Source organism: Leishmania donovani, chromosome 36 (genome assembly GCF_000227135.1).
Source record: "Leishmania donovani BPK282A1 complete genome, chromosome 36".
Classification (NCBI taxonomy): domain Eukaryota; phylum Euglenozoa; class Kinetoplastea; order Trypanosomatida; family Trypanosomatidae; genus Leishmania; species Leishmania donovani.
Genome location: NC_018263.1, coordinates 638,732 through 658,295, shown reverse-complemented (window position 1 = coordinate 658,295; position 19,564 = coordinate 638,732). Strand labels below are relative to the sequence as shown.

The following is a 19,564-nucleotide window of genomic DNA, read 5'->3' as shown; positions in this document are numbered from 1 at the left end:
TCTTCGCGTTAACACCCCCATGCTTGTGACTGCGTGGGCGTGCGCTCTCCCCACGCGCGCACACGCCAACGGCACACGCACGCGTTCCTGCAGTAACGTACATTCTTTAAAGTTTTCTCTAGGCTCACCTTCACACCTTTTGTTGCTTCTGCCTTCTGTCTTTCGCATTCTCTCTCCTCCGTCTGTCATCGAGCACCACCAGTACCACTGCCCCACCTTTCCATCCTACTTGATACCCCGCAATCATGTCCGAAACCGAAGACGTCAAGCGTCCGCGCACCGAGAGCAGCACCAGCTGCCGCAATTGCGGTAAGGAGGGCCATTACGCCCGCGAGTGCCCCGAGGCCGACTCCAAGGGTGACGGGCGCAGCACGACGTGCTTCCGCTGCGGCGAGGAGGGCCATATGACCCGCGAGTGCCCGAACGAGGCTAGATCCGGCGCCGCTGGAGCCATGACGTGCTTCCGCTGCGGCGAGGCCGGCCACATGAGCCGTGACTGCCCCAACTCCGCGAAGCCGGGTGCGGCCAAGGGCTTCGAGTGCTACAACTGCGGCCAGGAGGGTCATCTCAGTCGTGACTGCCCCAGCAGCCAGGGTGGAAGCCGCGGTGGGTACGGCCAGAAGCGCGGCCGCAGCGGCGCGCAGGGCGGCTACGGTGGCGATCGCACGTGCTACAAGTGCGGCGACGCCGGCCACATCAGCCGTGACTGCCCCAACGGTCAGGGCGGGTACAGCGGCGCGGGTGACCGCACTTGCTACAAGTGCGGCGACGCCGGCCACATCAGTCGTGACTGCCCCAACGGTCAGGGCGGGTACAGCGGCGCGGGTGACCGCAAGTGCTACAAGTGCGGGGAGTCGGGCCACATGAGCCGCGAATGCCCCAGCGCCGGGAGCAATGGCAGCGGTGACCGCACGTGCTACAAGTGCGGCAAGCCTGGCCACATCAGCCGCGAGTGCCCGGAGGCCGGTGGCAGCTATGGCGGTTCCCGCGGCGGCGGTGACCGCACGTGCTACAAGTGCGGCGAGGCCGGCCACATCAGCCGTGACTGCCCCAGCAGCTAAAGCGAAACGAAAAAGCTGAAAGTATGAACGAAACGGGTGTTCTGAGTGGAATGCAAGAGTTTCACATAAGCAGATAAGGTGACGAAGAAGCGTGCGCGGATGCAAGGGGTGACGTGCAGCCATGAGTGAACGAAAAGCCAGCGATGACAAAGGCGGAGTGGAGGCAATCTAAAGCGAACTGCGTGCGTGTGTTGGGGGGGGGAGAGGGAAGGGGAGGGGATTGCTGTGTTATATACAAACAGTAGAGCATGTCGTGTAGTGACGCCATGGCGCTTGAAAACAGGTGAGAGAGCCGCATATGTGTGCTCGTCTACCTCTCTGTTTTTCTCTGTTGCCTTCTCACACCTGCTTCCCCTTCCCTTGCCGTCCTCCACCCCCTCCACCCTCTCTCCATCTCTCGTCCTCTGTTACGGGTCTTTGCTGCTGCTGCTCCTCCTCCGCCCCGCTTCGAAGCGAGAGATGAAAACGAGAATGAAGCGAACGATGACCGGTCCACTGCACCGCCTTCACCTTTCCGCTCCTCCACGACCTTTTGATGGCTAGTAGAACCACACAACTCCACCGCCGCGCGAATAAGGTGTGTGTATATAAAGAAAGCGTTTGGGAGTCATGCGATTTCCTTGTTTCTATTCTCGCATGTCTCCGTTGTTCTGGGTGCTTTCCACCTCTCTGTCTCATTCCACGTGTGCGCGTGTGCGTGTCTGTGTGTGTGTGTGTGTGCAAGATCCACCTAAGGACCTGCCACGACAACTAAAGGAGAGATGATTTTCGTGTTTTTTTTTTCTTTCGCGCTTCCCTCTCGATATCCAACGCCGATCAAAAAAAAAGCAAAAGAGGGCGTGAGGATGGGCAAAAAGAAATAAGCAAACGCAGTCCGTCCATGACGACGACGGGGGGGGGGGGTTGCACTGCGTGCGTAACAGCAGCAAGTACCTGACTGGACCTCGGAAGAAAAAACCACAACCGTCAAGGGAGGAGACAGCAAGATAGGAAGGAACAGATTGGTCGCTCCGCATACCAAATGGAGGTCACCGACTAGGAGGTGAGGCGGATGAAAGAGTGACGTGCAACACGCTCGCAAAGCCCCCTTTTTTGTTTCGACATTTACAGAAGCGCCGGGTCTGACTCTCTCTGCGTCCACGGCGTTGCGCACTTCACTCTTTTCACGAGAAGCGAAGATCAGGCTCCCTCTCACATCGAAAAAGGAAGCGGGTACGAACACACGCTCGCGCCTACGCGCATTGGAAAAAGAAAGCAGCAGTGCGAGTGTGAGGATGCGCCTTTTTTTTTTTTCGATGCAGGTGGTAGGAGAGCAGAAGGCGACTGTCGACTCCAAATAAGAAAAAGTACGGCCCCCCACGCGTGTGAGGCTACCATCGAAGGAGTCGAGGTGGTTCTCTCCTGCCCACTTCACCTCCCTGCCTCACAGGTAGGGAGGTGGAGAAAAACAGTGCTTGTCTGTGTCTGTGTGCGTCTTGCGGCGCATCGCCTTTCTTTTTTTTCCCGTTTCCCGTTTGCACCGTGAAGTGTTGACAAGCTCTTTGTGACACGCACAGGCATACACGCGCGTTTATTCATCAGCCTCTCTATCTCTGTCTGCGTTTCTGTTTTTTTTTTTTTTTTAACAAGAGTTTTGTTTTATGATTTTGTTTTGTTTGAAAGACCTTCGTCTCTTTTCATCGACCATCTTTCGCTCTCACTATGGGGTTGTGTTTTTGTGTGTGTGTGTACATCTCGTTTTTATTCCTCTGTGAGATCGAGTAAAAAGCAACTATCATGTGCTGAAATGAACAGAATGGCAGAAACACAAAGAAAGCGTTCAAAAAAAGAAAAAAAGGTGCTCGAGTCCTTGAGCACGTGACCGTCTTCCGGAGATTGGGGTGCGCGTGCGGTGCCGCGGGTGCCGCGGCTCCATGTGCTACTTGATAAGTGGGCATGTGTGTGTGTATGTGTGCTACTGCGTGTGCGCGGCATTCACTCTTCCTCTCGAAGAGGAATGGGGGAGAAATACAGGGAGAAATCGCGCCGCCTGTTGGCGTGCAATGCGGCTGCGAGTGTGCCAGTGATGCGAAGACAGAGGCCGGAAGGATCAGCGTCTGTGTGTGTCTTGCGTGAGACTCGGGAAAGAGAGTTACTGGTGCTGCGAACGTGATCTCTCCTTTTTCGTCTCTCTCCTGCATCCGGGTGCGTGCCGGTGTACATGGGTGTGAAGGATTTTTATTTTTCGCGCGAGCACCATCCCCCCGCTCCATGATATCCAGGTGCTGTTGGGTACACCAAGCACCGTCCTCTCCCCGAGGACCATTGCACACTCGCTCACGTAGCCACACATGCTAACGCCGCGGCCCTTAAATACCCCTAACAGACGTACCCTAGAAGCATCTTCCTTCTTTTCTCTTCTTTTTCACTGTTGTTCTGCGGTGCGAGTAGCGGCCGTGGAACGTAGGAGAAGGTCGGAGTTGGTGGCGTGGTTCACCCTGTGCGGCATCCAACTCACCCGGTGTCTTCTCCTCTTCTATCTTTAATGCGGAAAGTGATCTGCTGCACGCTAGTACGACGATGGCGAAAGGCGCAGACGTCACGTATGTCGTGCAAGAAGGGTATGTGAGTCGGTGGTGGTGGTAGTGGGTAGAATAGGCGTGCGGAGCTTAGACTGCGTGCACGGTCGTTTTCCTTTGGGGGGGGGGGGACAGGAACGTGCCGCATCTACGCGCCCGCGCCATATACGACAAGAGCGACGCACCAGCGACCCTTGCGTATGAGTGTACACGCGCACACGAGGGGGGATAATGACGGGGCTGTCAGCGGTTTCGAAGACAAGGGTGACGTTTTGGGAGGTGTTGGCAGTGACGGTGGAGGGTTCCACGCACTGTCTACTTCTCCGACTAGTCTCGCTGTTTTGAGCAAGTTGTGCAAGCCAACAAGAGGCATCCTCACGGATGTTTAGGCATTGGAGGTGGAAGGAGCACACCAGTGGAGGAGGAGGGGAGATGACAGCGCAGATGGATCGACCTCTTGACGGCGAGCACGTGAAGGGAACACCCATGATGGGCTGCTGCTCTCGTGGTAGTTTGTTGCCGCGCAACGGGCGAAGAAACAACGAAGATGAGGTGGGGCGAGGCCCACCCGAACGCTTGAAAGATCACGGAGAGCGGCTGGCTGGCGTGTCGACATATGATGTGGTTTCAGGTTCTTTTTTTTTCGTGTGTGAGGGTACGGCTTACCACATCGGGACCGTGAAGCCGGAGTAGTGGTTGCACCTCGCGGCAGTCATGGTAACGGCCCACGTGCACGGCGAGACGGTTGTGCACGGTGCCGCAAGTGTGTTTTTCCTCGAATTCTTAGCGATGAAAAGAAGAACGCGTGACATGCTAAGCGCAAGGCCGGCGCGCGATGTGTATAGACCTTCCGTGCGAGAGGCCGTGATGCTGCAAACCCAGGCGTCTGGGTGGTGGTGGTGGTGTGCTGCTCCGAGATGGAGAAAAGGCGAGAAGGGGACACATAGCCTCCTTTGTTCACTGCGGCGGAAGTGGTGCAGAGGCAACGTAAACAACAGCTGCCTTTGGTGCTGCCGACAGGGGCACGGACGACGTATGAGACGCGTTTCTTCGAGGCTCGTTATGGCTGAGGACGTTACGTTGGCTTTCTATCTTGCCTTCTCTTTTGGTGTTGGAGGAGCGTGTGCGGCATGATGACGGCGCTGGCTGCTTGGCGGCGGCATTCCCGCTCGCTTTTGCCCGCGCTGCTGCTGCTTGCTGCTGCTGCTGCTGGTTTGACGAGGCTACTCTGCTCGGTGCCGAAGCGCACTTGTGCGCGCGGCTCGTTTTTAGCCGCGTTGCAACCCTGCTTTAATATTGCCTTCCCTTTGCGCGAACAGCGCCGCGCGCAACGCCGTGTTTCTCCCGATTCCCTGCCGAGAGGACGCATTGACCCTCGAGAAGGGATGGAAGCGAGAAGCCGCTGCACGTTAGCCGCGAGCAATGGTACAAGTGCCGCAGCATCCGTGAGGCGAAACCGGGCCACCTTGACCGCACTTCCCCAGGACGCTGGCGACACACCTTAACTGCACGCCGTGATACGTCTTTGGAGGGGCCACAGATAACAGAAGAGGAAGTTGAAGTGCGTGCGTTTGCGGGAAGCGTATCTGCACGAGGACAAACAAGGGCGCCTTGTACGTGATGGACAGCTGCGCTCGAATATGTGTGTGGACCGCCGATGATACCACGAGATCCCTGATTTCCTGTCTTTCCCACTATATGCGGTCCTGCATGCGCATCTGCGTGTGTCTTGAGCCGCGATTCGCGCACATGCCCAATCTCGGTCCCTCTCTACAAACTCTTCATGGTGCGCTGCTTTGTTCTGCGTTTCCTTTCCTGTTGTTTACTCTCCCGCCATCTCATCTGCTGCTGCTTGCTTTCACGCCTCCGAGGATTCTCTCTTTCGCTTCTCTTGCATTTTCTGCCACACACACACACACACACACGTACAGGATATATCTTCTCTCCGTTTCTTCAGCTCTCTTTCTCCCCCGCCCTTTTTTCTTTGGCAGTTTCTCGCATCTCTCTGTAATCACTCTCGCGTTTCGCCTCACTCTCTTCTCTTTTTTACGAGCTACCTTTTAATTTTGAAGATGGTCTGCTATCGCTGCGGTGGTGTTGGTCACCAGAGCCGCGAGTGCACGTCTGCTGCGGACTCTGCCCCGTGCTTCCGCTGTGGCAAGCCTGGCCACGTCGCCAAGGAGTGCGTGAGCACGATCACGGCTGAGGAGGCGCCGTGCTTCTACTGCCAGAAGCCTGGCCACCGCGCGCGCGACTGCCCGGAAGCGCCGCCAAAGTCGGAGACGGTGATGTGCTACAACTGCTCGCAGAAAGGTCACATCGCGAGCGAGTGCACCAACCCCGCGCACTGCTACCTTTGCAACGAGGACGGTCACATTGGCCGCTCCTGCCCGACGGCGCCGAAGCGCTCGGCCGCGGACAAGACCTGCCGCAAGTGCGGTAAAAAGGGCCACCTCCGCAAGGACTGCCCGGATGCCTAATAAATCTCCGGTCATATCCGTATAGAATGGATGGGAACGCAGCATGAAAAGGAAGAAGTGAGTGTCTAGGGAAAAAAACAACAACAACAAAGAAAAGGAGGGAGGGGAACGACACGAAAAAAAAGGAGCAGGCTTGGTTTTTCTGTTTTTTTTTTTCTTCTTTTGTGTGTATTTATTTGTGGTGTGTGCGTGTGTGTGTCTCCTTCTGTTATGGGGCGCTGATTTGTGTGCGCGAGGATGTTTTGCTCATCCATCGACACACCTATCCACTCATCCGTCACCTTCTTTTCTTTTTGGCGCTCCTTTTCTATCTTCTGTTTTATTATTTTTCGCCTTTTCTTTTAGATGCCCAAGTTCGATGGGGTGAGCGCACTCCTTTTGTTCTTGTGCCACTTCCTTTGGCTTTTTGGCCCTCGTTTCGAGAGTCATGGGCCCATCCCCCTTCCCGGGATGAGTCGCCTCCCTAGCGCCGCTAACCCTAATCTCGTTCTCGCCTCCTCCCAGCTCGCCGTCGCCGCAACTATCCCTGCTACCGCTCCTACTCTCTTCACGTGCCCTTCCCCGTTCTGGCGTGTCTACTCCCTTTCCCGAGCCCCCCCCCCCCGGTGTGCAGCTGCTGAGGCACAGACAAAGAGGCCATGCTTCCTGCAGGGTGAGCGTGAACGCAGGCGCGCGTCTGCCGATGCAGCTCATCTCACCCCGCCTCTCTTTCTCCCCCTCCGGATTCGCTCGCAATCGCCCTCGCCTATGGCGTGGTGACCTTCAAGCCTCGATGCAATAAAGACAGCAAGCCAAGAAAAACGCGATCGATAGCGGGGCACATAGCGGAGAGGGCGACGGAAGGCAGCGAGAGGAGGGCGAATGCCTGCTCTCGACAACAGGCATGCCGGCTTTTGCCCGTGTTCAGGTGTGTCAGGGCCATGATGTGAAGAGGGCAAAAAGAACGACAAGGGAGGGAGGCTGTGAGGGAGAGAGGGAGAGAGGCGGACGGGAATAATTAGGAGCAGGGATGCTTGTGTTTGTTTCCGTGTGTATTTGCCGTACTTATCGGTCAAAAAAAAAGAGGTCGGCAAACCGAAAACAAAAACGAAAAAGAAGGAAAGATAAATAAAAGGGATGCATGTGTGCTTTAAGGGAATCAGAAAATAACGAAGGGCAAACAAAAAGGATCACACACACGCGCGTGATTGTCAAGAGCTGCGAAAGCATAAAAAAGCGACGAGGAGAGCGTATAAAGCGGGCCTTTGGACGGAACGCCTCCCCGGCTTTCCTTGCCCCGCTTCTCCCCATCCCCTTTACTCCTCGTTTGCGTTTCTTTCTTTTTCTTCGCACTTTCCAAGGTCTCTGACTGTCTACTTGTGCGTGTATGCGTTGCAGTGCGCAGGCACACAGACACCGACACGCACACACGCTCACACCTACACACCTACATGCGAGTGTATGAGCCGCTGCGCGCGCGTGTGTGCTTCCTTTTGTTGTTTTTCCCCTCTTTTTCTTTGTCTCATGGGATTGGCGTTGTGTCTCCGGCTTGTATGTTTCAAGAGGAAGGGAAAAGAGAGAGAAGTGTGAACGAAAGAAAAAATAAAACAGAAAGAAGAAAGCCCGTCGTTTTTTTTTTTGTGTTCTCGCGCGCATGTGGGTTTCGCGAGCACACAGGAAGCGGACCCTACAGAGGTGAAGAGTTTCTTTCCTATGGCGATGATCGGGAAGAGCAGAGACAAAAAAGACAAGGGGCGGAAGAGAGGGACAAGTGGGCGAGACGGAGAAGAGGCCGTGGAGGCGGTAGATCATGTTTCATGGAATGACCAGCTGTCGTGATTGTCAGGGCTGGCTGCTCAGGAGAAAGAAAAAGAAGCACTCCGCCTACTCCTCTCAACTATTTTCGTCGTTGTATGTGTGCTCTTCTTGTCGCTTTCTTGGAAGCGCGTTTTTTCTCTTTCGCCTCTTTCTCTCTGAGTGTATGCTTAAGCGTGTGTGTGAAAGGACCGTTGCCCGCGTGTAGATGCACTGCAATGCTTGCGTGGGCGCGTTGGTGCACACTTGGTTGCATGCGTGGCTGCTCATCATGTCTCTTCTGGTTGTCCGAGATTAGTTCTCTTGACAGGTGATCGTTTCTTCTTTTTGTCTTTTGGTTTCTTCCCCATGCGATCCCTTTTTCATCTTTGCTGTGCTCTTCACTTGTTTGCCACCAGCGCGTCTTGTGTGCGTGCCTGCGCGTCTGAGCGTCCGGTGACTCGCACGTGTGTGTTCTCCATCCACTGGCTTTCTTGTATTGCCGCATACCGACCGAAGCTTCACGCTAGTGAGGAAGTGTGCTTGCGTGTAGCGAAGACTTCGGGTGCCACCAGGGCCATGACAACAGTCAGTGCGTAGATGGTCGCACGAGAACGGAAAAAAAAAAGCAAGAATTGTCCGACATGAATGCGACGACAGGCACATCAAGCGCTGAAACAGAGGCGAATCTAAGCGAGGGAAAGTTCTATCCTTGCCGCAAGTTAGAAGGAAGAAGAGACAGCCACAAAAGAAGAAACGGTCTGACATCAGGTTCTTCTTTTTGCTCTCGTTTTAATTTTTTTTTGCCCCTCCCCCCCCCTTTCGACCTCTTTCTGTTTTTATTTTCAGTTTTATTTTTTTTTGGCGCTCTCTAAAATTTTGCTTCACGCCTTCTGTTTCGTTTTTATTTTCGCGCGCTCTCTCACGATTTTTTCCGGTCCTTTTTTGCGTTTATCTCGATGTTGCTCTCCTTTTCTGTAGTAGAGCGTTGAGAGGTTACCACCGCCTTTTTTGTTCTCTTGTTCTGTGTCCACAACTGAGCTTCTTCTCTTGGGGTATTTCTTTTTTTTTTCTGCGTTGTGTTGTTTGTATACCACGAATGCGCTTCTTCTCATCTTCTTTCCTTGTTTCTATGCTTGAAAGTTGATTAGCTCTCTTTATCCATGCGTTGTGGTGCTTCTGTTTTCGCTTTTCCCTCCTCTTCTCCCTTTCTCGCTCCCATCTGATCTTGCAACTCATCATCAGCTTTTTTTTTCGCCCTTGTTGGCTTTCCTTGCCCAGGTCGTTGTGCGTCTGTGTGTATTTGTATGCGGATGTGAGAGTAGATAGGTGCAGAGAAGAAGGGTTGGTTGGAGCTCTCTGCCTCTGCGCACGCGTCTGTGCCTGTGTGGGCATGCGAGCGCGTGCCCGTACTCTGGTGCACCGTGCGCCTTGATATGCTTCACCCTTCCTCCTTCCTTTCGTTCTCTTTGTCTTTCGACGCGTGCGTTTGGTTCTGTGTGTGCGTGTCTCCATATCGAACTCGCAAGCTTTTTTTGGCATATATCTATATATCTGTATCTATCTCCCCCTCTTCGTGCTCTCTGTTTAGTGTACGTGGTCGTCTTCTTCTTTTTGGCGACTTTTTTTTCCACGACCGTGAGGGCCTTAGACAACGCGCGCGCAAAGACCGAAAAAAAAAACAATACACTTTCTTGTGCCCGCCCAGACCCCCCCCCCTCCCTCCTTCTCCCCCAAAGCGCTTTCGAAAGGAAAAACGAAGAGTACGACCGTCAACAGAATGCCCCACTCTCCCTTCCCTTCCTTTTTCAGGGGATCCTCATCTCTTTTCTCCTCTCCTTCCTGTATCTGCACTCTTTTTTTTTGGTGCTTTTTTTTTTCGTCTCTCCTCTCCCATGTTCGCCATCACATGTGTCCGTCTTTCTTTCTGCTCCCGCGGAAGCTAGAGGCCGCGTTTTGCGCGCGTGTGCGCCCACACCTAGGTGACTATGGGGTGTTTCAAAGGATGCCAACTTTATGTATGCGTTTGTCGATTTGCGTGTGTGTGTTGTATGTGTGTGTGTGTCGTGAGCCGAAAAAAGGGAAAAGTATCGAGGAGCATCCTAATAGAGAAAAAAAAGTGAGGCGAAAATAACGGCAGAAAGAGAGAACATCCAAAGAATGAGTTCAGAGGTGGGCGAAGAACGCAGAAAAAAACCGCCGAGAACGGAGGTTTGTGTGATGTGCGTATAAGTGATTGTAGTCGCTGTCTCGAAGAGGTACAGCAGTGTAAGCGAGCAGTGCTGACACTTCTGCAGCCTCCGCGCGACTCCGTTCTGTAGAGGCACTCGGAGGGCTTTGTTTTGCTTTGTTTCTCTCCCATCCTCCACCAGCACTTCCTGTGAGAGAAGCGGCCCTTTTCCTCCCAATGTAAGCAGGGGTACGGTCAGGGGTTAGTGTGTGCGGTGCCGCCTCCCTTTTTTCCACCCTCTCTTGATTCTCATACCTGCGACACCGACACGCCTAAAGAGAAGCCTTAGACACGAAAATCACCATTTCGCGTGCTTATGTTCATGTGACGCTGCTGCCTGCGTGTATAGGTGTTTGCTTCCACAATCTCTCCCCTTCCTCCCTTCCTCTCTCCCTCTCTCACCCCATCGTGCAAGTTGCTTGTCGACTGCTGAGTGTTGGTGTGTGTTTGTACGGTGCGCTTGAATGTCTTTGGCTCTTGTGTGTCGATCTGGTACGTCTTTTTTGTATGCCTTTTTTGCGGGTTTGTGACGGTGCCGACTCTCTCTACGCACATTGTTTTTCTTTCCTCCGTTCTCTGCTCGTTTCTTTCCCTTCCCCCCTCTCTCTCAACTTCTTCGCGCTTCACTCCTTTGCATCTAAAACACTTCGATGTCTCGCTTCTCATTTCTTTGTTACCGTTTCTTTTTTTTTTCTCTTCGTGTCTTCTTCCATGTTTGATTATTGGGTTCGCGTGTGCTTCACTCTAGGTGTTTGCATATATATATATATATGTGTGTGTGTGCGTTGTGTGTACGCGTCGGTTTTTGTGTGCCCCTTTTTGTTTTTGCGATGGGGGAGGGGTGGAGGAAAAAAAAGTGGTCGCGCGAAGGGGAAAGGGAGAGGCACACATCTCGCAGGAGTTTGGTCTTCTTTGTTTCCCGTAACCTCGCCTCTTTTTTTTACGTTTGCTGTTGTAAGTGAATGCTTACCCCTCTCTCTACCCCTTTCTCGCTGCTCTCCACTCCTCTGTCTCTTCCCTTATCTTTCATGCAGGCTGGACGTTTCTGCTGTCCCCCTCCTCCCCTCTGCTCTCTTTTTCTCCTTGCATGATGAGGTTCGCTCGGCGAGGAAGCAGAGGAAGTCAACAACCACGAAAAAAAAAGAACGAAGAAGTCGGGCAGTCAAGAAGAGGTGTGCGGTGGTGTGTGGGAAGGACCAACAGGAAGATGAGCCAGCACACGCGAACGTACGCACAGGGAGACGCATGCACGCGAAGGTCTTAATGGCATAACCAAGCAAATGCATACGAAAACACACACACACAAGGCAGAAAGAGCATAGCAAGGAATGACGCTGTCATTCAGTGGCATCGGAGATCGAAACATCCGCGTTCTTGCCCGCAAAAAAAAACGAGAAGGGGCCGCAATGAGACACTGGAATGGGGTAGGAGGCAACACCACAGGGGTAGGACAGCGACGGATGCGAAGCTAGAGGGAGAAGCCAGTGCATGAGGTACGCATTAAGGAGGAGAAGGAGGTGTCGGCATCTGCGCTCGAGTTTGTGGCGCACATTGCTTGTGCTCTCTCTTCCTGTTTCCTTCATGCCACAGGCTGCCTCTCTCTGCCTCTCTCTCTCGCTGCGTACCGTTCTCGAGCTCCGCGAGGTCTACCCCCTCTGCCCTATGGCCCATTGCTCTTTGCTTCTCTGTCGCTGCGCGACCACATCCGGCACGACTAGGTGCGCGAACAGCACCAAACGATAGGGAAAAAGGGGCGCCTATGCGTAGACGGGGTGGCTGTCCCTGAAGTGCTGGCAACAGCCTCTGGCCTCCACCTTTCACGGACTGTGTGCTTCTTGTTTGCCGTGTGTGTGCTCTCAAACACGGGCATCACTCTGCATTGACGACATTTTGCGTGTTGTTTTTTGTTGTTGCTGCTCCACGGACGCTGCCGAAGGAAACACACAAAACGGCCAAAAAACAGAACGCCACAGCAGTAACAAAAAGAAGAGGAGAAGGCCCACCTCTTCTTGATGGGAGAGAGGGATGCCAGCTCTTCTGTGTCTGTGCATGTGCACGTGCCGATAGCCCGCCATCTCGCTCAAACCTCTCTGCTCCTCCCCTGTGCTCTTTGGTTCTTGCCTCGCACCTAAACACACCTACACGCACACGCATGCCGACAAATGATACTTGCGCGGCGTTGAATAACCACCCTGGCCACCATCCACCTCGTGCAGTGTGTAGCTCGTACGTGTACGTTGATCATAGGCCATTTCATTTTGTTGTTGTTTGATTGCTTGTTTCACCTCTCACTGCCTTTGCTTCTGCCTCTGGTGCTTAGTTTTGCCATCGCCACGTGTTGGTTGAGCTGTGCGGGTGCCTTGGGCTGTGCGCCAGCGGGACCTCCTTTGGCTTCTCTTCCCTGCGCTCTTTTCGTTATCTTCCCTCTTGTGCGTGCACGGGAGCGAGAAAGAGGGAAACACTTTGTGTCTCGCTCACCACGCCTCTCTCCCCCTACACAGCTTAGCGAGAGGAGCAGCAGAACGAGCACCGCAAACGCTGCGGCATCCACCCCTACCCCAAAGGCAAAATCATACATACCTCCTCCCTCCTCCACACAGAGAACAGGCAGACACGATTCAGGGCTGACGACGGGCGACTTCCTTATTTTCTTTCGACTTCAACGTCATTTTCCTTTTCGTTGTTCTTCCCCCCCCCCCTCCGCGCGCACGTGTGTGTACTGCCTTTGCATTTCTTCTGGTTACCTGCTTTGGAGCTCCTAGTGTGCTGTTCCCATCGTGTCCTTCCCCCACTCCTCTCCCCCGGCTCACACCCACACTCACGCATACAGCGAACAGGGCGCGTGCTGCTGCTCAGCAGGCCAAACAAACAGAAAAAAAAAGGAAAGGCAAGATGGACTCTCCTTCGATTTCTGCGGAGGTCTTTCAGCTCAACTCGGTCTCAGGTGGCCTCCGCCCGGGCTCCATTTCCTTCAAGAATGTCACCTTAGAGAGCGAGAAGTATGTCTGCGTCCGCGATGTTCAGGGCGACGGGCCGACGTCACTCGTCATTGTCGATCTCGAGAAGCGCGAGAGCATTCGAAACAATGTCAAGGATGCGGAGTCATGCATCATGAACCCCAAGTCGAAGATCCTGGCACTACGCAGCGGCCGCAATCTGCAGGTGTTCGACGTGGACGCCTCGCGGCGGCTTAAGGCGACGCTCTTTCATGAGGATGTTGCGTACTGGCGCTGGATCGACGACCGCACCCTCGGCGTTGTGACGGCAAAGGCAGTCTACCACTGGAGCCTCGACACCGCCGCCGACGACGCGCCGCAGCACATCTTCGACCGAAGCGCGGACTACGACAGCAGTGTGCAGGTGCTCTCATACCGCAGCGACGAGCAGAAGAAATGGCTCGTCGTGACTGGTGTGGCGCGTGACCCATCGGGTATCATGGTGGGCAAGGCGCTGCTGTACAGCGTCGAGAACCGCAGCAGTCGCGTGCTCGACGGCCATGCGTGCTGCTTCATCTCCACCTCCACTCCATCCGAGCCTCGCAAGTGCAATGTGATGTGCCTCGCCTGGAACAGCCCGCAGCAAGGCGGCCAGGTCATGATCATGGAGCTGCCGACCGGCTCCAAGACAGATTTGTCGATGCTGCGGCGGGTTTACAGCGTAAACATTCAGCCCGGCGACTTCCCGGTCGCCATGAACGTCTCGGACCGCCACAAGCTGTTGACCGTGGCGACGAGCCGGGGCAGCTTTGCGCTGATGGACATCTTCACCGGAACCATCCTGGTAGAGCAGCAGTTTTCGAGCTCGGTGGTGTTTTGCGGCGCAGCCGACAGCAAGGTCGGCGGCGTGTTGTGCGTCAACAACCAGGGCGCCGTCATGCGCATCGGCCCCAACGACAACGGTATCATCGGCTTTGTCAAGAACCGCATGCACAACGCCGAGCTGGCCCTGCGCATCGCCTCCACGGCAAACCTGGGCGGCGTCGACGATCTCTTCAAGGTGCAGCTGGACAACTTCCTGCGCAATGGCAACGTCGAGGAGGCCGTCCGCATGTGCCTGCGTGCCCCAGGGAACTCGCTGCGCACCCGCGAGATTCTCATGCGTTTCATGCAAATGCCGCAGCAACCGGGCCAGCCGCCGGCTATCTCGACCTACTTCAAGATCGCGCTGGCGGAGACGAGCCTGAACGAGTGCGAGTCTGTCGAACTTGCGCGCGCGGTGGTGCCCAAGGGCGGCATCGGCTACGTGAAGCAGCAGTTTGAAGAGGGAAAGCTGACGGCCTCCGAGGAGCTCGGCGACCTGGTGCAGCAGGCGGACTCCAACATGGCGCTGAAGATCTTCCACCAGGGCAATGCCCACACCAAGGTGCTGAACTTGCTGCTGCAGCGCAACGAGACGCAGAAGGCGGTGGAGTACTGCAAGCGCGCGAACTTCTCGCCGGATTGGCGTGTCATCATGAACAACTTTATCCGAGTTGCGCCGCAGGACGCCGTCAACCTTGGCTTGATGCTGTACCGAGAGATGGGCGATAGGCCGGTGCTCACCGCGGATGAGGTGGTGGACATGTTCGTGTCGGCCCAGCAGATTCAGCAGGCGACCGAGTTCCTTCTGGAGATCCTCCGCGACCACAATGACGAGTCGACCATGGAGCTGCAAACGAAGCTGCTCGAGATGAACCTCAAGTACTCACATCCATCCGTCGCCGATAAGATCTTCGTCCGCAAGATCTGCCAGTGCTACGACGGCATGAAGCTGGCGCCGCTTTGCGAGCGCGCTGGTCTGCACCAGCACGCGATTGACTGCTACATAATGGCTCAGAAGCAGGACTCCGACCTCAACAACCTCGCCAGCATCCGCCGCTGCCTGCAGCAGCTGCAGAACTTCAACCCCGAGTGGCTCGTGGACTTTTTCGGCAAGCTCAACAAGCAGGACAGCCTCAAGTGCCTCGAGGATCTCTGCACCAACTCGCGCCACAACTTCAAGGTTATTGTGCAGGTGGCCACCAAGTACAGTGACGCCCTCGGCGCCGCCGACCTCATCGACCTATTCCTCGAGCACAGCCTGTACGACGTCCTCTACTACTATCTCGGGGCCGTGGTGCCGTACACGCGTGATGCCGAGGTGCACTTCCGCTACATCGAGGCCGCTGCTGAGATGGGCCAAATGCAGGAGCTGGAGCGCATGACCCGCGAGAGCCCGTGCTACGACGCCGAGCGGACGAAGAACTACCTTAAGAGCAAGAAACTGACGGACATGTGGCCCTTCATCAACGTGTGCGATCAGCACAACATGGTGAACGAGATGGTGCACTACCTGGTGGAAACGGGCAACGAGAGCTGCATAGAGCAGTACCTGACGCGGCGAAGCCCCGGTAAGACGCCGCAGGTGGTGCAGGCCCTGATCGAGTGCAACGTGAGCGAGGAGTTCATCAAGAACATGCTCACGGCGGTTGGGACGATGTGCCCCATTGAAGAACTTGTTGACTGTGTGGAGGAGGTGGGCCGGCTGCACCTCATCAAGCAATGGCTCGAGGACCGCCGCAGCGAGAAGAAGACGGACAAGGCGCTGTACAACGCGCTGGCCAAGATCTACGTCGACATTGGCCAGAGCCCCGAGCAGTTCCTGTCGGAAAACGAGTATTACGATTCGGAGGTGGTGGGCAAGTACTGCGAAACGCGCGACCCCAACCTCGCGTACATCGCGTATTGCCGCGGCCACTGCAGCGAGATGATGATCGACCTCTGCCACCGCAACGGCATGCACAAGCAGCTGGCCCGCTACCTGGTGAAAGAGCAGAACCTTGATCTATGGGCGAGCGTGCTGGGGCAGAACTCGGCGGAGCGGCAGCAGCTTATTGAGTCGGTGCAGCAGATCGCGCTGCCAGAGAGTGAGTCGAGCGAGGAGGTGAGCACGACGGTGCGCGCCTTCATGAACGCCAATCTGACGGAGGAGCTCACCTCGCTGCTGGGCCAGATTGTGGTGCACGGCCGCTTCCGCAGGAACCGCTTCCTCGAGAATCTTCTGATCATGTCTGCGGTGCGTGCCCGCAAGGATAAGGTGATGGAGTACGTGACAACGCTGGAGGACTACGACGCCAAGGACATTGCGCACGTCGCCTCGGGCGCCGGCATGCATGAGATCGCGTTTGTTGTATACACGCGCCACAACATGCAGAAGGAGGCCATCACGGTGCTCCTGCAGGACATGAACGACGTTTCGCGCGGCCGCGCCTTTGCCCAAAAGACGGACGCTGCCGTCGTGTGGTCTGTGCTAGGTGAGTACCTGGTAAAGCAGGACGAGGTGCACGAGGGTATCGAGTGCCTTATTAGGGCGAAGAACCCCGACCTCGTTGTCGAGGTGACGTCTGCGGCGGAGCGCACGAACCAGTTCGGCGACCTAATCAAGTACCTTACGATGGCCCGCCAGTGCTCGCGCGCAAAAGACAACAAGATTGACACGGCGCTCGTCATCACGTACGCCAAGACGGGCCGCCTCGAGGAGCTGGAGGAGTTCCTAAAGGAGACGCACAACGTCAAGATCGGCGCCATTGCCGACAAGTGCTTCCAGGACAAGCTGTACGAGTCGGCGCGCGTGCTGTACACCGTGGCGAACAACTACGCTCGCGTGGCGTCGACGGAGGTGATGCTGAGCAACCTGTCCGCCGCCGTAGAGGCGGCTAAGAAGGCCAAGTCGATCCACACGTACAAGGAGGTCAACCTGGCATGCATCGAGGCTGGGGATCTGAAGCTGGCTGGGGTCTGCGCCGTCCCAGTGGTGCTCAAGGCGGAGGAGGTGAGTGGCATGTGCAACCGCTACGAAAGCCGCGGCCTCTGGGAGGAGCTATTCTCGGTGCTCAGGAACGCCTCTAGCCATCAGGGTGCGCACATGTCCATCTTCACCGAGATGGGCGTCTTGCTGGCCAAGTATCGGCCCGAGAAGCTCATGGAGCACGTGAACATGTACGCGAAGAAGATCAACACGCACAAGATGATTACCGTCTGCGAGCAGTATCACCACTGGGTCGTGCTGCGTGTGCTGCACATCAACAACGAGGATTGGCTGGCTGCGACCAACTCGATGATGCAGCACCACGCAGACGCCTTCGACCACGAGATCTTCAAGGACGCGGTGAGCCACCTCGGCGCCAGCGATCTCCTGTACACCGCGATTGGCTTCTACCTCAAGACGCACCCGGAGCAGCTGAACGACTTCCTGTCCTCCATCTTCAAGCGCGTGGATCCGGAGCGGGTGATGACGGAGACGAAGAAGGTGGCACCTATTCACGTGATTCGCACCTACCTCGAGGCCGCGCAGGAGCGCAACGCCAAGAAGGTGAACGAGGCCCTCAACAACCTCTACATCGAGGAGGAAGACTTCAAGGCGCTGCGCCACTCCGTCGAGACGTACAACAACTTCGACTCGGAGGAGCTGTCGTCGCGGCTAGAGAAGATGGAGCTCTTTGAGTTCCGCAAGATCGCTCTGCTGCTGCACCGCAAGAACAAGCGCTATTCGCACGCCGTCGCGGTGGCCAAGGAGAACGAGCTGTTCGAGGAGGCCATCGACACGGCAGCCGAGAGCGGCGACAGCGAGCTGGTGAGCAGCCTGCTGGACTACTTCGTGAAGGACTATCCCGAGTGTTTTGCCGCGTGCCTCTACACATGCTACGACCTGCTGAAGCCGGCGACGGTGTTGCAGAAGGCGTGGCTGAATCAGCGAACGGAGATGGCGATGCCGTACATGATTCAGGTGCTCCAGGACTACTCGAACAAGATCGAAAAAATGGAGAAGTCGATGATGGACGCGCAGACTGCGGCGAAGGACGCGGCTCGTCGCGCCGGTCCAGTGCAGGGGCCCGGCTCTGTGCCGCTAATGATCGAGCAGGGTGGCGGCATGCCGATGAACGGGATGCCGGTCGGTGCACCGCCGCAGTTGGGCTTTGGCATGCCGCCTCAGTTCGGATCTGGCCGGCCTTTCTAGAAGTCTCTGTGTGGATGTGCATGCATCTGTGTGTGCGCTGACCTTGGATAGACATGCACGCATCGCTGAGGATGCGTCGACAGAGTGTCGTTGGCGTTTTTTTTCCCTCTTGCTGACCACGGATTCTGTAAGTGCGTTCCCAGACCCGTATCCCCGCTTTTCTCCTACATGCCCACCTCCCGCTCTTCTCCCGTTTACGATAACCTTCTCGTTCACGTCTGCATCAGCGTACGCGTCGCCGCCCTTGTGCGTTTCTTCTTTTTTTCTTATGATGTCTCTCCGCTGCGTTTTTTTTTACCGTTAGTCTCTCTCTCTCTCATGTTCACTCCATTTTTTTTTCTATTTATCGCTGTTGGGCTCATTCGATTCGTTGTTGTTTTTGCGTTGTTGGTCGACTTTGTATGGGTGTTTTTGTGTCATCTACATACATCTATAGATAGATCCATCTGTGCATCTATCTATCGATGTATGTAGAGGTATTTCTTGTTTTTCTTTCCTCTGTCTCTTCTTGGCTGTAGTTGGCTTTCTCCGCCTTTAGCGTTACTTGTGACTTGCTTTCGTCGTCTCGTTCTCTGCGCTGCCGTTATCTGTTCTTCCTTCCCTCCCCTCATGGCTGTTGTTGCTCTCTCTATCCCTGCGTTGGAGTGGGGGTTAGGGGCTCGTTGACACTCGGCCGTACGCGGTTCTATTCCCATCCACCTCTTCTTTCTCAACACGATAGCTACCCCACCGGCGCTCTCTGGCTCTCTCTCTTCACTGTTTTCTCCCCTCTTCCTATCCTACTCGTAGTTTGTGGACCGTAGTGGTAGGCATAATGGTCGGCGCGGGCTTGTTTGCTCGTGTATTGACTGGGTGTCGTTCTCTCGATTCTCATATTATTGACACTGCTTCTCGGCCATGTGATTGGTATGCCTCTGTGTCCCTGAGTGGGGAATAGAGGTGAAGGGGCAGCAGCGGCAGGCAGCGGTTGAAAAGGGGAGGGGTGTGCATGCGTTTCTGTGCATGGTTGTCGGCTACACTCTTCTGTTGGCAGCGTTGATCCTCCGCTCTTTTTTTATTTCCGCCTCTTCCCGTTTGTTTTTCCTGTACTGCATTTGTGAGAGGGTCCTCGCGGGTTTCGCTTTCGATATTCTCTTTTTCTGTGAGGAGTCCCTGAGGACAGGGGGCGACACCTCAGTGCGTGGTGTCGCAGGGTCCAGCGCCCCCACGCATTGTGTGTGGAAAAAGCCAAGCAGCCCCTCGCCCCTATCCCCTGCCACTGCGGAGCCGCCTCTGGTGGTGGCCGAGCCAAGCGCCTACGGCGTAGCGGAGCCACAGCAATGCATCCCCGCTGATGCCGGGCGGCCATGTCCTGGTGAGCGTGGCGTCGCCGCGCCCTGCGGTCAGCGAACGCGTCCGTGCCGTTCATGTGATGGGCGGAGTGTGGAGGTGGCTCGAAAGGCATCGCGCCCCCGCCCTCACACTGCCCACTGGTGTGGGGGTGCCCGA

The 19,564-nt window shown here is 55.6% G+C and overlaps 3 protein-coding genes across 3 annotated transcripts; all 3 read left to right on the top strand.

Moving 5' to 3' along the window:
* Positions 1-245: 245 nt before the first annotated feature.
* Positions 246-1,061, top strand: LDBPK_361720 (universal minicircle sequence binding protein (UMSBP), putative; the record flags this gene model as incomplete). The annotated part of the gene is made up of 1 exon (XM_003865239.1): positions 246-1,061. The coding sequence occupies one exon, from the start codon at positions 246-248 to the stop codon at positions 1,059-1,061; it is 816 nt and encodes a 271-aa protein (XP_003865287.1).
* Positions 1,062-5,691: 4,630 nt separating this feature from the next.
* On the top strand, positions 5,692-6,099 carry LDBPK_361710 (poly-zinc finger protein 2, putative; the record flags this gene model as incomplete). Its single annotated transcript, XM_003865238.1, has 1 exon — positions 5,692-6,099. The coding sequence occupies one exon, from the start codon at positions 5,692-5,694 to the stop codon at positions 6,097-6,099; it is 408 nt and encodes a 135-aa protein (XP_003865286.1).
* A 6,895-nt stretch (positions 6,100-12,994) lies between these two features.
* On the top strand, positions 12,995-18,076 carry LDBPK_361700 (clathrin heavy chain, putative; the record flags this gene model as incomplete). Its single annotated transcript, XM_003865237.1, has 1 exon — positions 12,995-18,076. One exon carries the CDS (start codon positions 12,995-12,997, stop codon positions 18,074-18,076), a length of 5,082 nt encoding a protein of 1,693 aa, XP_003865285.1.
* Between the last annotated feature and the right edge of the window lie 1,488 nt (positions 18,077-19,564).